The sequence below is a fragment of the Molothrus aeneus genome, chromosome 5 (genome assembly GCF_037042795.1).
Source record: "Molothrus aeneus isolate 106 chromosome 5, BPBGC_Maene_1.0, whole genome shotgun sequence".
NCBI lineage: Eukaryota > Metazoa > Chordata > Aves > Passeriformes > Icteridae > Molothrus > Molothrus aeneus.
Genome location: NC_089650.1, coordinates 37,216,606 through 37,243,636, shown reverse-complemented (window position 1 = coordinate 37,243,636; position 27,031 = coordinate 37,216,606). Strand labels below are relative to the sequence as shown.

The window sequence follows — 27,031 nt, the reverse complement described above, 5'->3', positions numbered from 1 at the left end:
CACAGTCTTACAGAGAAAAAAAAAGAAGAAGCAGTAGGCCCTGACTACATGAAGGATGCTTTATAAATTCTATAAATCCTGAACTATTCAGGGAAAAGAAGACATGTTCTGCATAATTATCCTTGGAGTGCAATACTGTAGAGTATGCTTAGGAAAAACACCAGAAGTACAGAATGCTTGATTGAAGCAAGGCATATTGATGATTCAAAAAAGGAGCATAATTTTTTAATAAATGTCATTTTTAAAGCAATCAGGCAGATTCAGTGTTCTTAATTCTGTGGTCATACAGTATCACAGGGACATAATTAAAAGCAGTAACTTTTCCAAGCTGAGAGACATGTGGTTGCCAGGCAACATATTATATATTTGAGAACATACAACACTGCACATGATTTATGTAGTGCTTTTGTTGTGTCTCCAGATGCTGATACCATTGTATCTAATGCAGATTCTTATAGGCTCAGCCACCACCTATCTATAACCATCACACTGAATCCATTCCTTGGTTTGCCAGCACTATCCATCAGCTGCAAGCCCATTTTTAAACCTACAGCTTGAATCACAACTGAGTCAGTAATGTGAACAGAAATTGATAGGAAAGGAGTAGTAATGAACTGCATTAAACTCCTTTCATTACTTTTCTTTTAATAGCAAATAATAATATTAAATAATCAATGTAAAATTATTAATATAGATGTTGTGGTTTACGGTATTTGTGAAAACTAAAATATTTATAACATGCTTATGTCACAAGACATCATCTCCCAAGAAAAATTACACTAAGAATTAGAATTAATGGAAATCTCCCAAAAGAACTGCTCTTTGTTTTCAGGTTCTTGGAAAGAAAGAACACATTTCCATTCTGGATCTGTTCCTTAGCTTGGACTAGACTTTGTCATTCCCATGGACATTGCTTCATCCACTGCCACACTTGAAAACTCATAAAAGAAGACATCAGCTCCTGTGAAGGTTCATAAGTACCAGTAATCCATGTTATGAAAACAAACCTACATGGAGTCACATATGTTCAGATGATGTCATTTGTGTTGGACTTGTTGCAGTAGTTTGATATTGGAGAATGATGACTTGGAGAATACAAACATAGGAAACCTTCCTTATCCTACTATATCTCACATGTTGTGGTTTCACAGGCCATGCCACCCTACTCCAAATGAAAAACTGTATTTACACAGCAGTCAACAGGAAATAATTGGTTTGAGTCTATATGAAAATCTGGTCCATGTATGTTAATTTTCTCAGATTTTATCCAAGTTTTTGCTTCAAATATTATTCTATTGTGAGAAGGGAGAATCAGCTACTACATTCACCGGGAAAAATGCTAAAAAAAATGGTTTGAATATTTTCTGTTTGAGGTTTGGAAGCTTTGGGTTGGTGCAGGCAGAATCCTCCTCTTGGAAGTAGCCCGCTGGAGGGAGCTGTGACATCTCAAATATATCAACAGCCTCGTCTGGAAACTGCCCTGGAGGCCCCCAGGAAGGATTTTCTACACATCTTTAGTTTTATGCACTTTTGAAAACTATGAATCACTTTAAACAGATATTAACTTTGGTCAAAATGAATTTTTGAAGCAGTTGATGTTAACAGAAAGCTTTTGGGTTTATGTCTCTGAGATACAGACTGCATAAAAACAACTTCATTTGGAGAAAAGTGCCTGTGTGCAGTTTGCAATATTTGCACACCCAATTATTGTGACATTGGGTGGCTGAACAGAAATAACAAAAGGGAACTATGACTAAGAAATGTTCTTAGTCATGCCAAAAATGAAAGGAAAAGATTGCTCCGGAACTCCTTATTGATTTTCTTCCATGTGGGACACATCTTCTTGGACACTGGCATAAAAGCTTAAAAGCTTTACCTTAAAGCCACAGTTGTGAGGCTAAGATCATTGTATTTTACCTTTGAGCTACTGTGTGTCTCCTGTTGATGACAGCCAGCAGCCCAGGTGTGCAGAGAGGGTCAGCTGCAACCTGAGGATATGACAGAAAGCCAGGTTTAACAAAGGACATGGGTACCTTCAAACACCTAGTGATTCTACACCTCTGCAGCAGGGACTTGAGCATTGCCTGAGGAATCACTGGAACCTCAAAATTCACCCAGAGATGGAGACTGCAGCAAGGAGCACCTTCCCTGTACAAAGTCACACTAGTATCAAATACCTAAAAGAACAATTTTCAGGTTAATCCTTGTCTTTTAAAATCCAGTGGCAGAAGAAGGACATCCTGATGTCTTTTAATACAGGGAGACAGCAGCCCTAGAAGTAGATCTGGATTCAATTCCTTCCACAGCCTGAAACCATTCCAGCTGACACCACCCAACTTACCCTGGAGTGTTCTCGGGCCATGCTAGCAGCTGGGATTTTGAGTGAAGTTAAAGTATTATTAAACAAAATGTAGAGATTCTGGGTCTCCTCAGACCCACCTTGGAGCTGTATCCCTTCCTACCTCTATTTCACAGTCTAGGATTCAGTTATGTTGGCATTAGCATTTCCATGTAGGATCACAGAATATTTTGAGTTGGAAGGGACCCACAAGGATCATTGAGTCACAGGTATCACCACCCCTCCTGCATGAGTCTGGTTTGTCTTTGTCCAACTGGGAAGGCAAAAGTAGCTAAGAGGAAAAAAAAACAAACCTCAGGAAAGCAGCATCATGCCATCAACCATCAAAAGAGAAGATGCTGTAGAAGTAGCCTTCCTTTTCCACTTTTGCCTCTCTCTGCATATGCCTTTTTCTCAGGCAAGGGCTCAGCCAGAGGGTAGACCAAGGGGCTTAATCAGAGAAAGGACAGCATGCTGCGTAGACCATTAATAGCCAGGCACTTTTTCAGGCAGATAGACTGCAGCTGTTCCCACCCAGCCAGCCACATTAATGAATAAGCAGACTAGCTGGATGCTTCTGAGAAAATGAACAAGGCTGACATTTGAAGTGTCATTGCTGGGCTTCAAAATTAATGCCCTTTTGAGACAAATGAAGGCGATTCGCAACCTTTAAACTACTGGCACAGACGGAAGCAGCCCAGAAAGCTGAGATTCCTGGATGGCCCATGAAGGCCATATAAGGATAGCAAGACTGGCAGTTGTGTTCCCCTATCTAAGTCCTGAGGGTACAATCCAGCAGCCTTATTCATAGAAGCATTCCAGTTAAAGTTAGATAACAGCAGCATGATGAAGTAGGTAGAACTGATTTTTAAAAATGTGATGTTCTTAATTATCTGATGCTGCTTCAAGCAGTTCCTTCTCCTTTTAAACATAACCCAGTTTCTAATGTTCTCCACTCAAAACCATTAGCATGAGAAGGTCAGGAGTAATAAAGTAGCAGAAGCATTTCATTTTTAGATGAGAATGGGTAGAACAAACACAAACAATGCAAGTAGAAAATTTAAACCCAAAAGATGCTTATCAGAGTTGCAATTATCTGCTCATCAAAGACTTTAAATACCACTAACACAGCTCCTTATGCTCACTTGGAAGAGTTCTTTCAAAATACACTGGTGTTCCCTTACCAGCCTTAGAAAGAAAAGCCAAACCAAAAACAATCTTCCTGCTTCTCTGGACAATATACTCTTAAATTTAAGAAGTAAGATAAAGATACAGAATAATGCTAGTGTATGTAAGCTGGCAGGTATAAGGTGTGCAAATCTTACAAATTAGGCATTCAGCTCATTATGTTCAGAAGCAGAATACTAGAGTCTCAAAGGCTACCAACAAAACAAAAGTAGCCCCACAGAGAACACAAACCCTGCAGTGAGGATGCAATTATTTCTATATTTCTTCTCCTTCCCAAAGACAAGACTGCCTCAGTCTCTTCTCATTAAGTGAGAAAGTTATTACTTGGAATTAATTCCTCCTTCTAATTACTAGTTGGGAAGTGAATAGCAATACCATATAAAAAAGGATAATATTGTTAACAACAGCATATGGCATAAAGTAGCTTCATCACTTTCTATATGTTAGTTATGTCATTAGTCCTATTAGCACTGCTCAAAATTAACAAGTTAACAAGGAAACATTAAGATACACTTCAGAATTGTAAAACCAAAGAACTAAATATTAACATATCAATCACTTATTTAAGTCTCATTAATTTCTTCAAACAAAATAGTAATGAAACTAATGTGAGAAGGTTTGGGCTTGGTGCATTTCTTTTTGATTTAGAAGAAACACAAGGCTTGTTCAGGTCCCAGACTCTCTCAGTCCCCTAGGACTGAAATCTTACCTTATTGAACCAAAAGCATCTCTTAACATTTCAAGTCAGTGATTTCATTTGGAAGATTTTTTTTCTGCAATGTGAACAATTCTCCACTGGATTCAGATGCATTTCATGCTGAGAGAGCTATTGCACACATTTGAACATGGCAAATTGGCTGTATACGCACATGCACGCACACACACATATAGAAAAAGTTACCTAGTGGCTGTTTTTCTGAATCCTCCTTCAGATGACTGGCCAACAGGATTACTTTCCAATGTGACTGCAATAAGTAAATAAGCAAATGCAGTCTGCATACCCTTAGCTATGCATTTTACTCAGCAGCAAATTACTATAAATATTCCTAATTGTTGTTAAGATTCAGCATATTACTTTCAGGTTTTATGAAGAGGATATAATTTCTGTCTTATATGACCTCTGGTTATGACACTAAGGAAAATGGGAACAAAATCTATACTAAATTAACTATCTAAAACAAGTGAATTTCAGATGCCCACCTCTCTTAATTGACTTTTGAAGGAGGTTAAATGATGGTTAAATTACAGAATCACAGAATGGGTACAGTTGGAAGAGACCACTGGAGAGCATCTAGTCCCATCTCCCTATTCAGACAGGGTCCCTAGAACATGTTACTGAGGACTGTGTCCAGACAGCTTTTGAATATCATCCTCCACAACCACTCTGGACAATCTGTTCCAGAGCACAGTCACCCTCACAGTAAAAGAAGTTCTTCCTCATATTCAGGTGCATCAGTTTCTGCCTCTTGCCTCTTGTTCTGTTTCTCAGCACCACTAAGAAGAGCCCAGCTCCATCATCTTGATACCCTACCTTCAGATTTTTACAGACACTGATGAGGTCCCCACTCAGTCATCTCTTCTTGAGGCTGAACAGGCCCAACCCTATCAGCCTCTCCTCTTAACAGAGATGCCTTAATCATCTTTGTAGTCCTCCACTGGACTTTCTCCCAGAGCTCTATGTCTCTTTCATACTGAGGAGCCCTCATTTGAATTGGGCATATGACTTCAGTTTGAATTGGGCATATGACTTCAGTTGCCTAAATCAGGGTGTGTGAAGCCCGCAAAATGGACATTCTGATCATTAGATTCTAAAGAAACTCAGCATAATGGACAAAAAAAGTAACCCGAGGGTGTATGTAGTAAAGCCTAGGGCTTGGAAATGGTCATGGACCTGGTATAGCATGAACTTCCAGCATAACCAATTCTACATACTCCACCTGTAGACACTCTTACCGAGGAACAAGAATGCCCTTTCTTCCTGTGTCTGGAAGAAATTGTGTACACCTGTCCTTACAATCAATATACCCATGCCAGTGGTCAGAGTATTATTCCTGGCGATGAAAGCTGAGTGACAGCTTAGGCTCACAGAGCAACTTGGGTAAGGGAAATATCTCTCCTGAACTACTAAAGTTTGGACAGCTCACAGTCTTCATTTCATTGTTGTGAAGGTGCAGCTGATTGCTTTGGATCTGCTTTCAGGTCAGCCAGGGTGAAGTCCTGGCTGTTCTGCAGCCTATGACAAACCCCATAAGCCCAGATTTCATCTCCATGTTTCAGGAGTTTATAAGCACGGAGCAGCATTAAGAGCTGCAGTGGTTGGGGGCAGGGGAGAGAAAAAAAGCCTCACTGGTTTTACATCTTAGATAAGCAACTGTATTTGCAAAAATAATCTCATTCCAAAGCAAATAGATTTGATTCTTTAGAAATGTGCATCTTATCAGTGACAAACATTTGAATGAGCTCTTTGAATGGTGCCTCTTACTGATTTTTCAGTAACAATCAAACGTTTCATTGTTTCAATTAAAGGTTGGTCTTTCATTTAGAGACTTACTGTCCAATTGTAAATTGACTGATTGACTGCAATTATAAAGCAAGATGAATTGTCTTCTTTTCTGACTAAAAAAAATAGTGTAGGGTTTTATTGTTTAAGGGGGTCAATGTGTTTCATTATGTACCAACAGAAAATAGCTCAATGATATTCCAGCAATCAGTTACATGGACTGTTTTTATTAGCAGCTGAAGAAACCAAATACTGTGCAGCTCATCAGGCTGTGCAAATGAAATGCAATAATGAAGTTCTCAACAAGCAGTATCAAACATGCCTGTGTTATTTCCTTTTTGCACTAAGTGTATGAAGTATTGCAGGAACTGCTCTCTGAATAAACACATCTCTCTTCTATCATACATAATTCAGGTTTTCCAATTCCCTGGTGGAGTAGATTATCTAACTCCATACACTGAGGTACAGTCCACAAACCCTGCACCAGAACTGTACCACAACAGTACTGTACTACACTGCATTATTGATACAACTCTGTCTCTTGCAACAACATACGTGCTCTCCATCAGCTTTATCTTAATACTTTTTAAATGTCTATAGCATTCTCCCTGTGAAGACCTGATATGCTCTGCAAGCAGTAAGTTAAGAGCACATAGAACACTGGATAAACATGATTTCTCGAGTATCACTCATGAGTGCACAGGGATTTATATAACAAGACTGTTCCACAGCTCTAGTACTTGCTGCTCTCTAAATTCATGGGAACTCCGTGGGGATCTTTGGGAACAGGTCTCAAATGACAGGCATTTCTGTAATAATCTTCTGTGTCCTGTGAGTCACCTCAAACATGGCATTGCAGAGCCCAGGCAGGGTCTGTTCCTCTGCAATCACCACCCTCACAATGGGATTGCAGGCTGTGTAAATCAGTGCGGAATTGAGTCTGGAGACTTGAGCTGCTATGAACATCTTAAAAGAAGATTACACCCATGTAATAACGCACAATCCTCTGCCAATCCCTAAAGAAGAGCGGGGCAGGGAGGGGGGGAGGGGGAGCTTGGTAAGCAGGGGGAGAACAGGGACAGGGGGCCAAAATCAGATTTCTCAGCCAGCTCAATCCTGGTTGTCCTGGAGTCCAACTCTAACTCGGGGATCCAGAATCTGTGCAGCTCTGAGCCTGGCACACTCAAGCCTGCTGGGTCCCTGGCCCATCCTTCCTCAGTGGTCTTGCTATGGACACACATAGCAAGTGTTGAATGGCTGAATACAGGGAGGTCAGTCTCCAGAGCCCAAAGGTGGTTTCTTCATCTTCTCAAGCAGTAACATAATCTGTCTGCAGCTTTTCTTTTGGCTCTGTGGAGCCAGGCTGATCCTTCGGATGCAGGATCTAGTGCAGAGGGAATGGATGGTGTTGGCATGGGCATTCAGCCTGTCTCTGCACCCTTCTCCTCACAGTCTTTCCAGCATAGGCTCAGTAGTAAGAGAGGGCTGCATCCTTCAGGACTCAGGAGAGGACACACAGAACATTTCTACACCATCAACCACATTTTGACATGGTTTGTATGCCCAAGTCCTAGGTAAGGGAGAAAGGGAGTGGCCTGGCTGGAGGTGCCAGCCTGCATAACCTCACACAGGGTAGAAGGGGACTTGAGCACTGTTCCCTGTCCTGTTTGTAAAAACACAGTGCTCTGAAAGACCAGACAAGACCTACAGCTAATCTCCAGCTAGTGCCTCATGTTCCCAGGGAAAACGGGCCCACTGTCTTGTAAATCAGCCAGTCCCCAGCCAAACAGATGGACTCAAACAGCCAGGAAGCAAGATGCTGGCATCAGAGGTTGAGATGAAAATCAAAGTGGTTGGGATTACAGAGATGACTGCTCTTTTGAGGCTGGGCTTCTTATTCAAGGGATGTAATTTGACTATCCAACCTAAATTTTTAAATTGGTTTTAGACAATAACCTCCTGTACTAAGACAGTGTTAGGTGACCTGGATTGGGATCGTAGTGGAAAAAGATTGCACTGGGAGGGCAAGAGGAAGAAACATAATAAAATTACAGAGAACAAAACATGAAGATGGAAAAGGGAACAGGAATCCTGTTACCCTGATCCCCTGGCAGGAAGAACATGGTACTTAATGAAAGAAGAACAGCAAAGGACAGATGTACACTTACTGCTGAAATGCAGAGGTGTGGAAGTGACCAACTGTAAGACCAAGGCAACATGCTTATAAGAATTAAATATAAACACAAGCAAGAATGTCTGCATGAGTAAAGTTAACTGTGCCATTCCTCTCTGAGCACCAGCTCCCCACAGCACTCAAGCTCAAATCCCTTGAGCCTTTCCAATTGCAGATTATCCCACAATTCACTTGTTTGTCCCAAAGAGTCAGGTCCTGGCAGCATCAGTGCTAACTGTCCAAGACAGGATCTCTGGGAACTTCCACCACACCAATTATACAGCCACTGGATTTGGAAATTCATTGTAAATAGTGTGCATCTTTGCTTAATCACTCCTGGACATACCTGACATCAATGGAGCCCTCTGTCTCCAGAATGTCCCCTGCCTGTTTTTAACCTCCTCAGAACCTCAAAGTCTGAAGCTGTGCCCTGGTTTGACTTTTGGCTTTGACCCATGAATGATGCCACATTCTTTGCTCATCACAAGGCAGCAGTGTCCATCATTCTGCTTTTTCAATGTTTACTTTTTTCAGAAAGCTCTTTTGCAAAAGCAAAGTTTCAGAGCAGTCGGGGGAAAAATAAAAATGGGTTGTACAACCTGAGCCACACCTGAGCCCTTGTGCATCCCCAGCCTTGCAGCCGGGGACCTTGGAGAAGCGTGGCTACCAGCTCTATGAACCACTGTGCTAGACTCCTGCAGGCATGGTCTCACTGCACCTGCAGAGCTGGCAGCCAGCTCTCATCCTCCACAGTCTCCAAGGGCTGAACCAAGTTCCAGCTCTTCAGGCAGAGGAGGCTGTCCCCACTGCAGCTGGAGGTACCCCGGACCAAGGGTATGCCAGGGTCACTTACACCCTCTCAACAACTTGCCCCACGCTCCAAATTTCAGCTATTCCTGCCCTTCTGGATGATCTTCTTCCCATTTTCCCAGCCCCAGCTTTTTGGGGAGGGCTGTGCAGCACTGCTTGCTGGGCTGGAATCCATCCTTCGAAGGCTGACATTGAACGTGACTATCAGACATCAGGGCCAGCCCCATGTGTGCCATGCACAGCACCTCAAGGGAGCATTTTGAGTGGCCTCCCACCCAGCTTTGCTTGTTTCCCGCAGGAGATGTGGGGAATGCCCCACACAGGCGCTCCTGCCCTGGAGAACGAGCTGCATCCTCAGGGGAGCACCGGGCTGACAAGGGCGGTGGAAGCGAGACCTGCCATGCTGAGGGTGCAGCTGCCAAGCTCTGGCTCCCTGGGTCCGGGCCCCTACGCACACCGGTGCAGCTGTGCCCTGTCTTCGGAGACACTGGGGAGGCACATGGTGTCCCCAAAGGCCACTCGTCCCCTCCGGGCTCCCCCTCCCCGGGCAGCTCGGCGCTGACAACAGCACGGGGCTTTAACTTTCCCCGCCGGATCAAGGGCCTTCTGTAACCGTACCGCGGCCTCACACCCCTGTCCCCTGACAGCATCCGGCCACCATGTGCTCGATGGGGGCGGCGGGGCGAGGGTGTCCCTCCTCCCACCCCCGCCCGAGCCCGAGCCCGAGCCCGAGCCCGAGCCCGAGCCCCCCAGGCCTGCTGGGCCTCCGGCTGTGGGCCGGCCAGGCAAGCGGGCGCTGCACCCACGGGTCCGGCCCGGGGCGGTGAGCGGCTGCCGGCGGGGCGGGGGAGGCGGAGCGGGCAGACAAGGCGAGCAAGGACCGGAGGCGGGCGGGCAGGCAGGAAGGGAGGAGACAGCGGCGGGAGGGCGGGGAGAAGTTTATTCCCGGAGACACCTCTCCAGGGCGCGGCGGGGGAGCCGCCCCGAGCCGGCGACTGCTCGCCCCGCGAGGTTGGGACGTGCGCCGCGGCGCTGCCGCCCGGGGTTAGTCACGGCGGGGCGCCGGCCCCGAGTTCTCAGCCAGGCGAGCGCGGCGGCAGCAGTGACCAGTGTCTCTGGCGTACGGACCGAGCGCGGCCGCCTGCCTCCCGCCCACCGCTCTCTCCCTGCTTCCCTTCCCCTCTCCCGGGTGCGTGCGGACAGATAACAATGGTGGGGCGCAGCCGCCGGGCCCCCGCCCTCGCCTAGTGGAAGCGAGTGCCCCGCGGCCGCTGCTCCGCCGCCCCGCCCTGCGGCGGCCCCGGGCCGCGGACCGCGTTGCTGCCGGCGGCGGTGCCGGGAGGCGATGGTGCCTGCGCCGGGGTTAGTCTGATCGCCGCTCCCCGCCTCGCCGCCTCCGGTGCCGGCGGCGCTCCCGCGGGGCCAGCGCCCGCCGCCTCCCCGGCTCGCTCGGGCTTGCGGCCGCCTGACACAACTTGGGAGCACCTCCAGATAAACAAGAACAGTTAGTGATAATAATTTAGAACAAGGCGGAGAAGCAGAAGAAGCGAGTGGATAATGTCAACCCCGAGCAGATTCAAAAAGGACAAAGAGATTATAGCGGAGTATGAAAGTCAAGTGAAAGGTAAGCGCGGGGAGGCAGCGGGGAAAGCGCCGCGGGGGCCGGGCGTCCTGCCGGCCCCTTTCCCCGGCTGCCGAGGAAAGCGCCGGCGGGCCGGCCGGTCCCAGTTGCCCGAACTTCGGGGCGGGAGGGAGCGGCGAGAGGGCGGCGGAGGCTTTCCCCCCGCAGCGCTCCGAGCGGCGCCGGTGGGTCCGAGGGGCCGGGTCGGACGGCAGCTGCGGCGGCTCTTCTACAGCCCGACCCCGGCCGGGCACCTTCCCTTCCTCCGCCGGCTTCGGTAACGCCCGGGGGGGAGGGAAGGGGAAAGGGAAGACAAAAAAAAAAAAAGCTTGTCAATTACTGAGGCGAGAGACAATGCTAAGCCATACCCTTTTCTTGAGGCACATGGCTGGTGTCTCCCACCCTTGCCTCAGGGCTGTAGTTTTTGTGCTGGGCTGTAGAAGATGGCTAATAAAGAATTACCCTTGACTATTGAATGAGCCCATTCAGCCATCCCAGGAAGTATTTCAGCCTCGCATCGCCCGCTGTATCGCATCCAACTATTGTGCCAAGGACAGCGCCGGCAGATCCTGGCTTGAGCCAGCGGCGCTTCCAGACCCTCGAGTTTCCTCGCCTAGCGTTTTCCTTCTGGCAGTGTCTTGGGTGGAACAGAGATGGGGAAAGTAGCGCCATGGCAGTGGGGTGTGGGTCTCTTGGTGCGCATCCTTCTGAGTGCTGTCGGGGAAAATATTGCATAATATATAAATTGCAATAAATCCAGGGATGGATGTGAACGTGAAATACGGCATTTAAAAAGCTATGCAACATCTGAACTCTGCTTTTTAAAATGATGCTGGTGTGCTCTTCACATCGGTAGGATGTCCCCTCCTTGATGCTGCCCACAGTCTGCGATGTGCAGAGATGGAGCATGTCCTCATGTAGGTCCGTGGGCTTCAGGAGCAGCCTTCCTGCTCCACGCAGGCATGGGCTGGGGACCTTCCCTGTGAGGCATCTGGAACAGGGTGGGAGGGACCACTCCTCAGCTGTTGAAAGATTTATTGACTTTGTGTACTTGCACAATATATTTCCCTCTCACTTGATCCTGTGACATCAATTTTTCAAGGCAATGCTTGTCGTTCTGTTGGGGTTTTTCCTCTTAAAAGTAAAGAGGTAGTTCTTGAGTTTTTTTCTCCTTAAACTTTTTGTGAAAAATACCTGTCGCTATCAAAAGTCATTTTGTGTCCAAGAAAGGATCTATATTAAAATAAGAGATCTGCCAAATAGGTGGGCAGTGAGGGGTCTGAGCTGGCAGGTGGGGCACGCTTCAAGTGTCTGTCTGACATGGGCAGGGCCAAGACAGTTCTCACACAGCTGGTGTATACACTGCCATTGAGCCCTTGAAGGGTTGGTGCTTTTTCCTCTCTGTGGACATGGGTGCAGATTTGTCTTGGTCACTGAGCATAAAAAATGTTTGAGATCTTAAGCTCATTGCACAGTGTGCAGACTGTTCTTTGCCTCCTCCTAACTTGATTGTTAAAGGCTCAGCCTTTATTATCTGCAGCTAATTGCTATAAATGCCAGTCTTTTCTTTTGAATAATGAAGAAAAAATGCCATGCCCTTCAGCTACATCTATTGTATTGTTTCAAAAGACACTAAAGATGACGGCATGAAGTTCTGTTGATAACCTTGCTCTCCTTTGGTGTCATGGTCCTCCATCATAATTGCAGAGGGAGGTGGCGTTTGTAAATATAGCTTAATAGGAATTTTAACTTGCATTGCTTCTTTGTGGTCTGGGGTGTGTGCAGTCTGATCCCACCCAACTGTCTTGCTGGAATTGTTGATCAGCAGCTGTTTGAAAAGGTATGCTGGGCTAGATGCTTTTTCTTTAACCAGCATCACTAGAATTGTATTTCAGATGTCAAGAACTGTCTGTGCCAAGATATAATTCTGCTTGACACCAGCTGTGATAGTATAAAAAAGCAGATACCACTGTGTGATACCTTGAAAATCTTTTTTATATTGAGGGTTCAAGGCCTAGGAAATCAGCCCTAATTAGCCATCAAGATAGCTTTAAAGGAATGCAAATTCAGGAAAGTCAGATCCCCATATACTGCTTGGAATTTCTTATATTAGGTTAGGAGAAAGGGTGTGGCCAAATTGCTTTTGCTGCCTGTGATTTCTGGTGTTTGCAGTGGCTAGCTGATTTCTCACTGCTGATGTGTGTAGTTGCTGAAGGATGTGGACAGCTGGGCAGCAGACTGGCCCTTTGAGGTCCTCTGGACAGACGTGTGCACAGGAGTGCAGCAGCACTCCTGTATCTCCTGTACCTTGGGGTGAGATTGCACTGAGCCTGGCTTGCTGAGCATCAGCATTGGTGCTTCAGAAACCACGCCGCTGGTGGGTGCAGCTGGAAATCCTGCCCTAAGATTATGTCTGAATGTTAATACTGAAGGAAGAGGGGCCTGTACTGTACGTGCCCTGTAGGGTATGTATATGGTGCCATATTTGGAAATGAGGATTTGGTAGTGCCATTCTTCACATAGCTTTTCTACTCTTAAGTCCTCAAATAGGAAGCAGTAACAGATGTTAATTGTCGTGCCTGGTTCCTGAGTGGTATAAACTGACATCTTCTCCTTCGATTTTTAGCAGTATCACTAGATTGTCTATTGCTATAGTAGAGGTCATGCAGGAGCAGCAGAAAGTCTGTAAATGTTTGTCAAACTGAAGTAAACAAGGTACTTCTGACTTGTTGGGCAGAGTATTTTATTGCACCTTTTTTTATAACATCCTTGTTCTTCAGTCTACCTTCTGTCAAGAACTATCCCAGCTGAATCAATAAGGTAAGTGTGTTTACTTCCCTGTACATTGTATAGAAAGCAGAAGAATATTTCTTAAGGATGTTTTAATACTGAAGTCAGATCTGTCTAGCTGGATACCTATACATGTTGTTTTGGGGGATGTAATAATATAATGATGGCATGGGTACCTTACTTTGTAGACATAAAGGCACCTGGAAAGTAACATAACTAATAAAATATTCCTGGTCATCCACAGGATAAGTTGTATCTGTGTTTTTCTCAAGATTGTGGTAATTTTATTTGCACTCTGAAGTCATTAGAGATAGTTTTACCAACCTTGCAGCTGGGGTGGGGGATACAACTAGAGCTAGAAAGTGGAAGGAATACTTTTTAGATGAGCAACAGACTGATGGTATAGTTATGAGCCAAGTATTAACTTTCTGCCGTATGACCCTGTTAAATTTATAGTCAGCATGCCTTAACTCAAGCCTCAGTTGCCTGTAGTAGCCTATCTTACATTTTGTGTTCTGAGGACCAGCACTCCTTGATACTGCTGATAATGTCAAGTAGTGTCTATTGATAAAGTTATTGAGCAATTCACACTAGTTAAGAAATACTAGAGCATCCTCTGATATCTGTGAGTGGGTGTCTTGAGATGGTAAAGGGTGAGCTGGTGAGATCTTGAGTACCTGGCTCCCTTTGGAAATTTATCCTTCTGAAAAATAAGTCTTTTGTAGGAGCAAGAGGATTAGGGATATACTGCTCCAGAGCTTTTCGATCTTTCATGTTAAGCTGGCATGTTTGCCTTCTTAGGACTTGCAACTGGCCTTCCATGGGCAGGAGAAATGTGCTTTGACTAGGTAAGCATTGTACTGCCTAATTATCAGGCCTTTCTCTTTAGAGAGATACTCCTTATGGTGTGAACTGTTGAGAATCATTGCAGTTTAAGTCTCAGCCTTCTTACACTACTGCATCTCCAACTGAAATGGGCTGAGGAAAGAGCTGCTTAGATCCTTCCTTTTTTCCACCTTAATTTTTCAGTTGGAATTGACCTAGTGGAAATGCAAGCCCAAAAGCAGTTTGCAGAGGAAGACACTTCCCCAAGATCAATATTTGCATGGCCTTCTTCAGAACAAAATACTCCTATTTTTTCATCAGAAAGAACTTGGTAGTAGTCTGTATTACATTCCCTAACTAATTTTTATGGAAAATTAAAATTCTGAATTGTGAAACTGAATTTCAGCTTCACATTAAAACAACAACAGAAGCCTCTCTGAGAAAAGGCTGAGTTCTGAAGTACAAATTGGGCTGTTGTTTTAGTAAACTGATAGCTATTTTGAATAAAGTCTTTGTAATGAAACATTTGGTACCTTGGATGATGCCAGAATTCTTGAGGTTTATTTAAAAAAATCTGATGAATAGATGCCAGTTTTCAAAGTTCAAGTTTATCAAGTGTGGCTTAGCAGAAATTTTTCTGGTCAAAGAACTTGGCCACACACAGGACTTTGTCTGATACAGAAAGGATATTGTTCTCCATGCTATTTTCCAGTTGGAGTTATATTGTCTGATGATGTTCCTTATATTTTCCCCCACCATTTTCTCCCAGCTCTCTGATCCTTCCTTTCAGAGTACAAACACCAGTTGTCCAGGTAAACGTTAGTGAGTTTGTCCAGGCAAAGGTTATTGAATTTGTAGTTGACTATGCAATTGAAAGGGGTATCTGCAAATAAGGACAGTTCAGTCATAAACAGAATAGTTTTTTGGTTGGTTTTGGGTTTGGTTGGTTTTGGGTTTTGTCTTGTTCCTTTTTTTGTTCTTTTTAGTTAACATATTCAGTATTCTTACACTTCCACAGCTTTCTTGGAATGAAAACTAAGGAAGTTGGTTTATTACTATGCTGTGTACCAAAGTATTTGGGTTATGGGGGTGCCCTACAAAATGCCTGCTTCCCAAAGGTCATGACTCAGGAACTTCAGAGGTTTTGGCTTCTTAGTCTTTCTATATAATTAATGAAAAAACCTCCCACCTTTTCTTCATGCCTTTTTGAAAATATGACAGTCAGGAAAGTACACTTTTTTTTTCCCCTGGTTTGACCACACACTGTAACTGTTGTGTTCCCACAGCACAGTGAAACTACATTATTCTACTTGAATTTAAAGGTAAATAAAGTCTCGATTACTATAGCACACATGAAAAGGTAGGCAGTGAATGGATTGTCTGAACAGTGTTTCTTTCTGGCAGTATGGCGCACTCATAATGCATATTTAATGTATGTGTTTTGTCAATACAAATTTTTGTTAGTCTCTAGCATGAAGTTTTAACTTGCCTCTGACTCTGAAGCAATTTGGAAACTTTTTATGATCACTTCTTTGGGGCTTTTTTTTTCCAAGCATACCTTATATGCAGTTTTGCCGTTGCAGAGCAATGCTCTAAATCATGCTAAGGTCACTTAATTTCCTGCTATTATCGTTTATTGGTCACCTTTTTATGAACTGGAGTTCTAGTTGCTAATAAAATTAAACATAGCTTTGAAGTGGCTGCAGTAAGACAGAATGGGATCCGCAGTAAGACAGAAGGGGATCCAAATTTCTTTCCATTTTCTGCTTCAGACTTCACTTGTGTTAGGTTTTACCTTTTGTTAAAACTGGACTCCTTGTCAGTCAGAGGTGATGGATGGCAGTGCTGGTAGAAAGTGGGTCAATGCTGTTGAGATTGGATAAGAAATCCGCTCCTGACCATTACACAGCCTGTTAGAAATCACTGACCATGACTTGACAGTGCAGCGTGTCTCATCTCTGCTTTGGACAGGGATGGACACGGGGAAGAGCAAAAATGGAGCCAGGCAGGTGTCAATGCAAGCTCCAGTGTTACTTGTTCTTCCTTTTACCTTTTTTTTCCCAACTCTTCCTACATCTACCTGTCATGCTATCCCACATCTAACCTTTCTGGTCTCCCTAGTGGAAATTGCTGCTACGTTAACTTGTATTAATCCCTATTAGAGTCTAATCTACTCTTACTGCTGGCTTTCACAGGGCAAAGTAGGCTTTGGAGTGTGGGGGTTTGTTTGTGTGTGAGTGATTAGGCTAAATGTGTAGCAGGGCTGCCTGTGCTCGGGGTGCTGCCGCCTCTGCTTCCTGCAGGGTTTAGTCTTAGGCAGCATTTCCTCTGGGAGTGCTTCTCCCAGCTTGCCGTGTATGGACCTGACCCTTCCAGGGATCTGCCCCATGCTGTCAGCTGTGTGGGCTGATGTGATTGAGTGCTGCCCATCTCTGGGGCAAGGCTGGCTGACCTTGTGCTGTGCTGCTCAGTCTGGGAGCTGTGAGTCATGAACGGCCTCTTGTTCCTGAAGTTATTTCATCTTTTCTTTCCCCACTTTTTGTCTCTTGGGCACTGTGCCGCACTCCCTGAGGTTTAGGAGATTGTGGGAATATGTGTGTAGGTACATACGTATGGATGTGGAAGAAGAGCAACAGCTGAAAATTGGAGGCAGTGGTTGAAGGTGCAATGACTGCCATTGCTGCTTGTGTACCAGTAACAGGGATGAGGCTGGTGGGCTCTGCGGTAGCAGATATTGGGATGAAGGACAGAAGGCCATTGCTGAGAGCATGGGTCCATGTCTTGACTAAGAGACAGAGCTGTCTGCACAGGAAGACTGCTTGCTGTGTATCTTTTACATTACAAAGGCTATATCTGGCACCAAAACTAAAGGAGTTGGTTATCACTGCTTTTTCCTTTGTTTCCAAGACTTAAACAACTGCAGGCTGTTCTGGCAGTTTGTGTGGTGGCTTGGTCCTGTGGGAGTGCTCTAAGACAAACAATTCACTTTGATCTGTTGTAATGGAGCCATAATCCTGAGGCACTACTTCCTCTGGAATCTACTGTTTTCTTCTGGAAGTCATCTTCTTGTAGACATTGACGTGTGTACAGGTTAGTTACAGCCACCTGGTAGGCTAAAGATGTGTTACCTATGCTCTGCCCACTAAGCCATCTTGTCCAGGCAAAGCACTCATATTCTCAAGCCGTTTTCAGTTAATTTCAGTTTTGTAACTGATCAAGGCAGATCTCTTTAAGAACTCCTTACCTCTCATTTTTTCTCTTCTGTCACTATTTCTCAGGCATATACCTGTATGAATTTCAAGATGCAATATTCAGTCTTGCATTGTACGACCTGCTGGAAACCTGAATTTTACCTGGAGGTGACTGATAAGTCCTGAGATTGAGATGTAATGTCATTATGAAAAATGAAGAGCATTTTGGAAATAACCCCAAGCAAATCTGATGTCCTGTTTCCTGTATGTGGGCATGGGCCATGTTATTCTCCTGTCTTCTCTGGAAGGTGTAAATGCTTGGTTTAGTTTGTACTTGGCACAATAAAATAATCCCAGCTTTAGATGCATGGTAATGAGGTAGGTGTTGCAGGTAGGAAGGGAAAACCTATGACACGCTGTAAGAAAATGTTGTGGAGAAAATGTATGCTTTATGATTTGACTCTTTAATAATCATATCTGTGAAATAAATTTAAGATGGTCTGTGTTATTTACTCCAAACTCTATCCAGTGCAGGACAGTGTTGTTGATCTGTCTTTAATGAAGTCTCTCCTAAGGTACATGGGTTCCTTATCTGTGTTTACCTTGATCGTAGCATCTGGAGGGGGGGGGGGTGCTTTTTAATTAAGGCGGTGAGAAGGAAAAAATACTTTTTCTTTGTCTATTTTTCTCAAAAAATATATAGACAAAGAAAAAATACAGGTATAGACAAAGAAAAAACACTTTGTCTATTTTTCTCAAAATGTTCAGTAGAACTTGCTTAAAAGTGTGATCATGGATTCACCAGTTAGAATATTCCTGTTAACTTTGTTTTGTTATCTATTATTGACCAATAAAACATGCTTTAGTTTCAGTTGCAACCTCCTGAGACTTTCCTTTATAGATGCAGAAGTGCTGACAAGCAGGCAAGGGAGTTGTATTAGCATATCAACCAAAACATTCTTGAAATATACTGGACCTAAGTGGTTGTTTTTATTGTAAAATAGAAGTTACAAAAAGTATAATTAGAACACTTATGGTGCAGTATTTCTTGTTAGCTATATTGGGAATAAAAAGTAAATGCAGCTGGCTTACCGGATGATGACTTCCAGGAAGTAATGATTGTAACCTTTTACATAATTAGCTGTTGTGGGAAACAAAACTGACTAGAGATTCATGTAAACTATCCAGACTCCTTAACTGACTCAGTGCTTACTCATCCAAATTACTCTGCATGTAAAATCTTCTGGCAGTTTGTTGGTGCTGTCTTTTGTGGGGAGTTTTTGAGATGCTCATGTTTCTTCCTGCGTGTCACAAACGGAGTGGTGCACACTTTTGGATTTTCTCAGTGTGTAAAACTAAATAAGGAGACAGGCTGATCCCCTTTCACTTTGCAGTGTACATTCTTTCATATGGGAAAAGAAAGCAGTGTCTGCCGTTTTAGCCAGTTCCAGAGTATCTGCTTCCTGAAAATCAGAGGAATCTGTTCATGTTTACAAAGTACAGAGTACACCAGAAGTCTAATAAGATTCAGTGATAGCTCTTGTATGACTCTGTTCTTTCAACAACGTGTCTTTTTTCAAACCTTGCTGTTCACTGCTTTTCCCCTCTGATTCTTTTTTAAGCAGAGATAGGATAAACAATCTAAAGCATCAGGTCAGAGGCAAGATAAAATAAATGTTCATTCAGTACCAAGATGAGCAGGCATCTCAGCTGAAACTTTCTAACTCATCAATTAAGTTACTGCTTTACACAATAATGGAGAAATTGAAATGATTGCAAGTTACTTAATTGAATTTTTAAAATATAGATCAGGATGATGCTTGTGCTACTAAAACCAAGAAAAAACACCCTAAAAAGGGGGTGGTGGCTTTTGTCGTATGCTTCAATACTGGTCTCTATTGACTAGTTGCTGTGACTAAGTTGCTAGGCATAAAGTTACTTTTATTTCTTTGAGAGTATTTCTGCAGGCACTCAAAAGGCATGCTAAAAAGAAAAAGTTCTTAACCCTTATCATAGGATTCTTACTACACCAAGGTTGATATAGGTGGTTAGACAGCACAGCAAGCTCTATCTCTTGCAAATCACTGATTTGCCAACGAGTAGAAATGAAAGTGTATAAGCTCTTGTCCATAGGTGCCTTGTGTGTTTTGCAAATGGGTGTCTGCATTCTTGGCTTAAATAATACTAGTTTCTTGAGGAATCAGCTGTGTAGCAGAAAGCTAGCTTTTGTGTGTGTTGGCATATGGATAACCAGTATGTTTAAGAACTTAACAACTATGCTGTGCTTGCTGCCTAGCAGACTACTTGAGGTTAAGACCAATGTAAGAGGGTTCTTTGTATTATGTACCTTTTCTTGGGCTGTCTTTATTTGTGCCTTCCTAATTTCCAAGTAACAGTGCATAAAATTAGTGAGATTCTTAATGTAATGCCAGAAAATAGAATCCAATTGTTAATCTGCTCAGATACTTCAGCATTAAAATCACAACCATGTGCAGAGTGGGAGAAGGTTCCCCTGTGCAGAACAGATGAGGGAACCGAGTGCAGGTAGCAAGTCCACACCTGCTAGGTGCTCCTCTCCTCTCCTCCCAGGGTGCTGTGGAGGAGCCTGGTGGCAGTGAGCACTGTTGTGCATGCCTTGCATCACTTCTTCCTCAGCAGCCTGTGATGAGCAGTCTATTGCATCTGCAGCCGAGCTCATCGGATTATTGTGGACTGTATTGTAATCCTGTAATTGCCAGCCACTTCTGATGCCATGGTATTGTAGTTGTGGGTCAAATTCTCTGCTTCATAAGCAATATTCCCACTTTACCTGTGGGAAGGTGCAATAGACTATGCCTTGTGAACTTGATTGTGTGGCCTTAATGAGAAAAAAAAGCCTCACCACTCTTACAGTAAAGATTTTCTTCCTTATATCTAATCTAAAGCTACTTTCTTTCAGTTCAAAGCCATTACCCGTTCTTCTATGCCTTTGTAAAAATTCTCTGTCCAGCTCTCTTGTTCCCTTTAGGTACTAGAATGCTGCTTTGAGGTCTCCCCTGAGCCTTCTGTTCTTCAGGCTGTACAGCACCAACTCTCTCAGCCTGTCCTCAAAGGAGAGGTGCTCCAGATCCTTGATCATATTCATAGCCCTGCTCTGGACTTGCTCCAGCAGGTCCCCATCCTTCTTATGTTGGTGGCTCTAGAGTGGGATGCAGCCCTCCAGGTTAGGTCTCACCAGAGCAGAGCAGAGGGGAAGCATCACCTTCCTTGGCTCACTGACCGTGTTCCTTTTGACGCAGCCCAGGATGTTTTTGGTGTTCTGGGCTGCAAACACACATTGCCAGATCATGTCCTTCTCAGGGTTACTCTCAGTCCGTTTTCTGCTCAACCTGTATTTGTCCTTAGGATAATCCTGACCTACATGCAGGACCTTACGCTTGGCCTTGTTCAACTTCATGAGGTTTGCAGGGGCCCACCTTTCAGGCCAATCTAGGTGCCTCTAGATGCCATCACTTCCAGCATGTCAACCACACCACACAGCTTGGTGTCATTCGCCAACTTGCTGACAGTACGTTCAATCCTATTTTTCCGTGTCACCAGTAAAGATGTCAAAATGCCCTGGTCCCAATACGAACCCCTGAGGAGCACCACTCAACACCACTTGTTTCCATTTGGATGTCGAGCTGTTGGCCACAACTCTTTGAGTGAGACTATCCAGCCAATTCTTTATTGACCAAGTGGTCCATCTGTCAAATCCACATGGCTCCAGGTTAGAGACAAGGATGTTGTGTGGGATAGCATCAAGTGCTTTACACAAGCCAAGGTACGTGACATATTCCTCTTCCCTTATCCTCTAGCACTGTAACCCACATTACAGAAGACCACCAAGTTTCTCAGGCACAGTTTGCCCTTATAAAGTCATGTTCACCTGCCACAGTATTTTCCACCTGCCTTAGCATAACTTCAAGGAGGATCTACTGCATGATCTGGCTAAGCACTGAGGAGAGACTCACATCTCTGGGAAACCTTTCTGGACAACCATAATATTGAGCAAGAAGAACCCTCTTTTACATATCAAAAGGGATAAAAATCAATGGAAATAAGAGCCAAAGTGTAATTCCTCCAATATATAATCCCTGAGAAGCCAACTAGTGGGTTGCTTGTGAGAGGGTATGGGTGTTAAGAAGGATTGTTCAATGAAATTGTAAGCACATGCCTTGATAGTGGCCTGCTTGACAGTTCAATACAGCTCTGTGTTGTTCCCTGGTGGTTCCAAGATGGCCTCTGTAATTGTGGGTGGGGGGCTACTGGGGTCTCTGCTCAGGCCTAAGACAGACTTTCAGGCTACAGTAGCAGTTTTCAGTCTTCCTTGAGGGGCTCAAAGAGACTTAGGGTGTAAAATATCCCATGGGATGAAATGAATAAAAAAGCTCTAGCTTGTGTTTGCCTTTCAGATGCCACATTCAGTTTGGTTGCTGTCTTGCTTCTGAGGTGTTGGTATGTTTGTGTGACTGCACATACTGGCCTACATGTTTATTCTGTAGTATAGTTTGAAATGCAGTGTCTCTAATATTTATAGAGCAGAAACTGCCTTGCCTGCAGCTGGCAGAGACAAAGTGTCAGCCTCATCCATGCTGATGTCATCTGAGTTGCCACCAGAGTAGACCTAAAAATATGTTGCTTTTTCTGCTGAGCCATGTGAGAATATGTATGAAATTGTGGCATCAGGAATCTGATCAGTGCATCCTTCCTAGGGATCAGAGCATTTGTGTAAGGAGTTCAGTTCCATATTTTGCTGCCTCTATCTTATTCAAAACTGAGTCTTGAGTACAGATCTCCCCCTTGGAGTTTGCTCTGAGAACTAAGGAACTGAGTATTCTTGGACGAGTCTCCCTGGTTTCTTGTTTGTTGAAGCTCTCAAGCTCTTTCCCAGACTTAATGAATATTTAATTATTTACAGGGTGATTATGAATCCATTGCCTGGTAGTTAGAGCAGGCACCATAGAGATAGGGTTCCCTATGCATTCCAGCAAGAGTGTGTTCCTGCTCTCCTTTTTTAAAGAAATGGAAAAGGAGGAGGACTGTAGGATTGAGATAATTATGTGACCATTCTAAATTAAGAATACTTACTTTATTAATCTGGAGGGGGGAGTGTTCAGAGGCTACCTTATTTGTTTATCACAGTGTATACAGGAAAAAAAACACAGCTCTTTCCTTTGTAATGATTTTTAATCTTAAAGCCCTTACAGGATTTGCACCAATTTTTTGTAGTTTGTCTCTAGTTTTGCAGATAATCTGTGAAAGAACTGTTTGCTCGGAGTTATTTTAAAGGTTCACAGATGAATGTCTGTTTGCTTGAACCTTTGCTTTCTGCAACACTCCCTCCATACAGCAGTCAGTCCTCTGTCCCATGGCAATTCTGGTCCCCAGGTGCCCAAGTTGCAGATTCACAAACAGCTTTTTTTTTTTTTTGCAGCCACCAGAAACTTACTAAGCAAATATTCCTGATTTATTTCCTATCTGTGAAGAGTAGGGGTAGGGGGTTTTGTTTTGTGTGGGGTTTGAGGGGTTTTTTTGGGGGCAGAAAAATTACTTCAACTGATGTTTGAGGAGGAAAGAAGGGCAGTTGGTCTGCAAATATTACCAAGGCAAACCTTCAGGTTTAAGTCAAATAACAGTGAATGTTTTGGGGTTTAGCGACTAGAGATGAATAATTACTGTGCATTAATATAGCTCTAAGGAGGAAAAATGAAGAGCTCTTTATCAGTCATGACAGCTGATCGGGTTATTTCCTTTGCAGAGCTGTTTTGCAAGGCAGCAGGCAGTCCTTCAAGAAGCCAAGCTACTTGTTACTGATTTGGGGCTTTACTTTGGCGTATTAATGGGGTTATTCTTTACTTCTACTGCTGCAGCTATATGTGGTGAGGTCAGGTTGTTTGAACAGCTGTATGCAAAGTGACATAGCTGAGAATCAGGCACGGAAATGTCTGAATTCTTTTTCCACTTAATTTAAACGTGGATTTAAGATGACCCTACAGGTATGCTTCTGAACTGGTGCAGTGTTGTGTTTTGCATTGGAAAGGACAATTTGTTCTTAGTTCTGTTCTGTACTCCATTCAGTTATCTGACAATTTATGTAACTATTCATGTGATGATTTTTTTAAATTGTAATTGACTGTTGGGTTAAATGAATAGCTAATGCATCATGAATCAGTAGCACTTCCTACTGAATAAGAGTATTCTTATAAGTGTATTGAAGATACTGTAAGTAAGGAGATAGCATATATGTGAAGACTTAATAGAAATTTTAGTTCCCTAACTATTTACGTGTAATCTATTGCTTTTTTAGTTATAATATCTGACTTGGAAAGCACATGTTTGCGTTATATGGCTTTGGTTTTGCTGAGCAATATTTGTGTTAAGATATTTGGAAATAGATTTTAATTTAATTGCTTTTTTTACTTCTATCTCTGGAATTACTTTTTTTCTCAGTTTGTTAACTATCAGTAGTGTGGGAGATCATGGGATTAGCTATGATCACTGAAAACTCCATCTTATGCATAGGTCTGTAGCAAGATGCTCTGGAAAAGAGCTTCTTAGGTTACAACTTAAACCATATGGGGGATATGGTGGGGATTCAGTGCAGTGGGGATTCAGTACAGTGGGGATTCAGACCTGTTACTAGGATCATACAGGCCATTATTCCTATTACAGTGTGTTTATAACCTTGGAAACCCCTTTGAATCTCATCTGAAGAGTCTGTGATTTTAGGAAGACATACCTCTTGTATAGTTCTTGTGCAAACAAACCTGACTTAGTGAAAAAAAACCAAAAGCTTTCAGCCTCTCCTACATCAGCTACCCTGCTCTAACTTAAGCAAGAGGATTTAATTTAAAGTGAGGAGATATCTTAATTCCAGGTGACTGAACAGACTGACAAGAGTCTCCTTAAGTGTAGTGAAGGTAGCTGTACTTGAATCAAAAATGGAGTACCAAGTTCCTTGTTCACAGCATTAAATGAGTATTGATGAAACAAACCGGTATTTCTCTTTAGGAATTTATTTTTCCTATAATGGGTAATATTTTTGCCCAGATCTGGTATTTAGGTGGTTTCCTAAGCAAGGAGGTGTGCTTTGCTGAAGCAGTGCTGCATGTGGATGGTGTGGAGCTGGCACTGGTAGATGCTGAGGAAACTTCTCAGTTGTGTAAAGACACATCAGTGCTTTCTAATGTGCTTTGGCTACAGGAAGAGCTCGAGACCCACTGCAGTAAAATTTCAGTCAGTTAATGGAATAGGCTTTGAATGCATTCATTGCACTGAATAGTTGCTAACTAACGCAGGGTTGAAGGGATGAATGAAGTGGTACTGCTTTTACAAGCAGAATAGTTGCTATGTTAGGACAGCATTGCTTACTTCACACACATCAATTTGTTGACCTGACTAGAGCTTTTAACCTTCCTAGGGCTAATCTCCATAATGTCTGAAGAATTTGGCTTAATTTTGGCATGGGAATGTGCCAAACGAATCCAACTATGAGTCATTATTTTTATAGTTGGACATTCAGACCTACCCCCACAGTCAATGTGTCTGGCTGATACTTGCCTGAGAGCTTGCAGGATCTGATCCATGCTTTTGGAATCCTGACTTCTTAAGTGTAGGAGAGACTGTTCTGAAACAAAGGAAATGTAATGCAGAATATACTGAAGCAAAGCAATAACTGTCACTTGAATCAGATGCAATTCATAAAATAAAATTAGCGTAGGTTGTAGACAGGATTATGCATACATTGCAGAATGTTTCAGTAGTACTCAAGATGTCTTGTGAAAATGGTAGCAATGATGTTTTCAAGTTACTGACTGTTACTTCCTTTTTTGCAAATGGCTAAACTAAAGCATGGCACAATAAAATAAAGTCACTTCTAAAATTTATTGGAGGCACTGAATTGTGGAGGTAATGGAGAATGATGTGAATGTCACTTTCATGTCTGCACTATAAAATGCAAAAGCACAAACATAGTAACCACTAGGCTCTTTTTGATGTTTTAATCTTTTAAACCTTTGAAATGGTGGTGTGTTTGAAAGGGCTCCTAAATCCATTGGTTAGTCTGTGCTGTCTCGTATTGTGTTCAAAATCATAGCAGATAAAGGAAGAGTGATCAGAAAGCTTAATGCAGTCAGAGCATCACGACCTGTTATGTAAAGCAACATTTGGCAGGGCCTTCCCAGCTGCTGTAAATGAATGTTAACAGCATTTTATCATCTGCTTTCACTGTCTTTATTACATAATCTGAATATTTATGACCCTATTAATATGTTTAGCCTTGAAATATTGAAGGAATGAAGGTTCCACAGAATATTGAACAACAAGAATTATTTTATTTTTTGCCTCATGAACAAAAGTTGTGTTAATATTAAAAAGCTTTGAGTTCATATTTCAGATAAGTTTACTGAATTGCTTTACAGGTATATATTGTTCATTCCCTAAATTAGGTATTTCTCTGAACATTGTTATAAGAAAAGTATCTTGATGATAGAATTGTGTTGCTGACCATGATGGGCCTGTGTGTATATGAAATACAGAGCACTAACAAGAAAGTGATGACTTTTGTTGCCTGTAATGCAAGTCCTTGAATGCATTGTGATGATACTCTGTAGCCTTGAGCAAGCATAGCCAACCTAGATCCGATCCTGGCTATCAGAATCACCTCTGTCAGAGAGCTGATCTGGGTGGGATTCTGGGGCAAGCTGTGGACCTAGTTATCACTATAAGGGTTTTGTGTGGGTGGGGTTTTTTTTGGTTGGTTGGTTGCTTGGGTTTTTTTTTCTAACCAAAATCTTGCTTTCTGCTGTGCTTCCTCACAAACATATATGCCCTCCCTCTGTTGTGACTAGCTATACTGTTGTCTTCTGACCTGAAATGCATATCACATAATTAGGGGTGTGTGTACCACATTACATAACTGGGGACTGGTTGCAGATGCTGTCCCACTCCTGAATGCACACTTGCCTGCATCGTGATTGTACTTGAAATTACATGTAGGATGGTAATATGCATGGTCAGAAGATGAATGAGGAGCTGTAAATCATTTCCCTTGGGAGCCTCTTGGGTTATATTATGTCCCCAAACAGAACTGAACATCACCATTTCAATAGTCATCTGCAAATTTCTAACAAGATGATGTGTTCAGCAAGTGACTCTCACTGATGGAGTTTACAAGTGACATTGGTATGTGATTCTTTACCATCCTGCAGTTAGCTGCAGGCTTATATTTGCAGATTGTCTACAATCATACAAAGTGGAAAATGAAATTTTACATCTGAGTGAAATTAAGTTCTTGATCACTTTTATCTTTAAGCACAAAATCTATAGCCTGTGTGAAAGCTGCTGTCCTAGATTTTTTCCTACTGATTGCCAGGGCTAGAGTTGGAGAGATGCAGGTTTGTGGAGGTAGGTCCCTTTTGTTTCTAAAGGTCTCATGGGTGTAGTGCAAATTCTGTGGTGTGTTGTGACACTGTATCTAGCTCTGAGCAACTCTGACTCATAATGGTCCGTACTTCCACCTCTCCACAGTCAAACCTCATGAACTGGTACAGGAGGCAGCTGCACATGACTGTAA

General features: G+C 43.2%; 1 protein-coding gene across 1 annotated transcript in view; it reads left to right on the top strand.

Moving 5' to 3' along the window:
- Positions 1–10,420: 10,420 nt before the first annotated feature.
- Positions 10,421–27,031, top strand: part of SRGAP1 (SLIT-ROBO Rho GTPase activating protein 1) — a 138,850-nt gene continuing 122,239 nt past the window's right edge. The window contains exon 1 of the mRNA XM_066550174.1: positions 10,421–10,633. Within this exon, the coding sequence (XP_066406271.1) occupies positions 10,567–10,633 (67 nt within the window). The 5' untranslated portion in view covers positions 10,421–10,566. The remainder of the gene's footprint in view (positions 10,634–27,031) is intronic.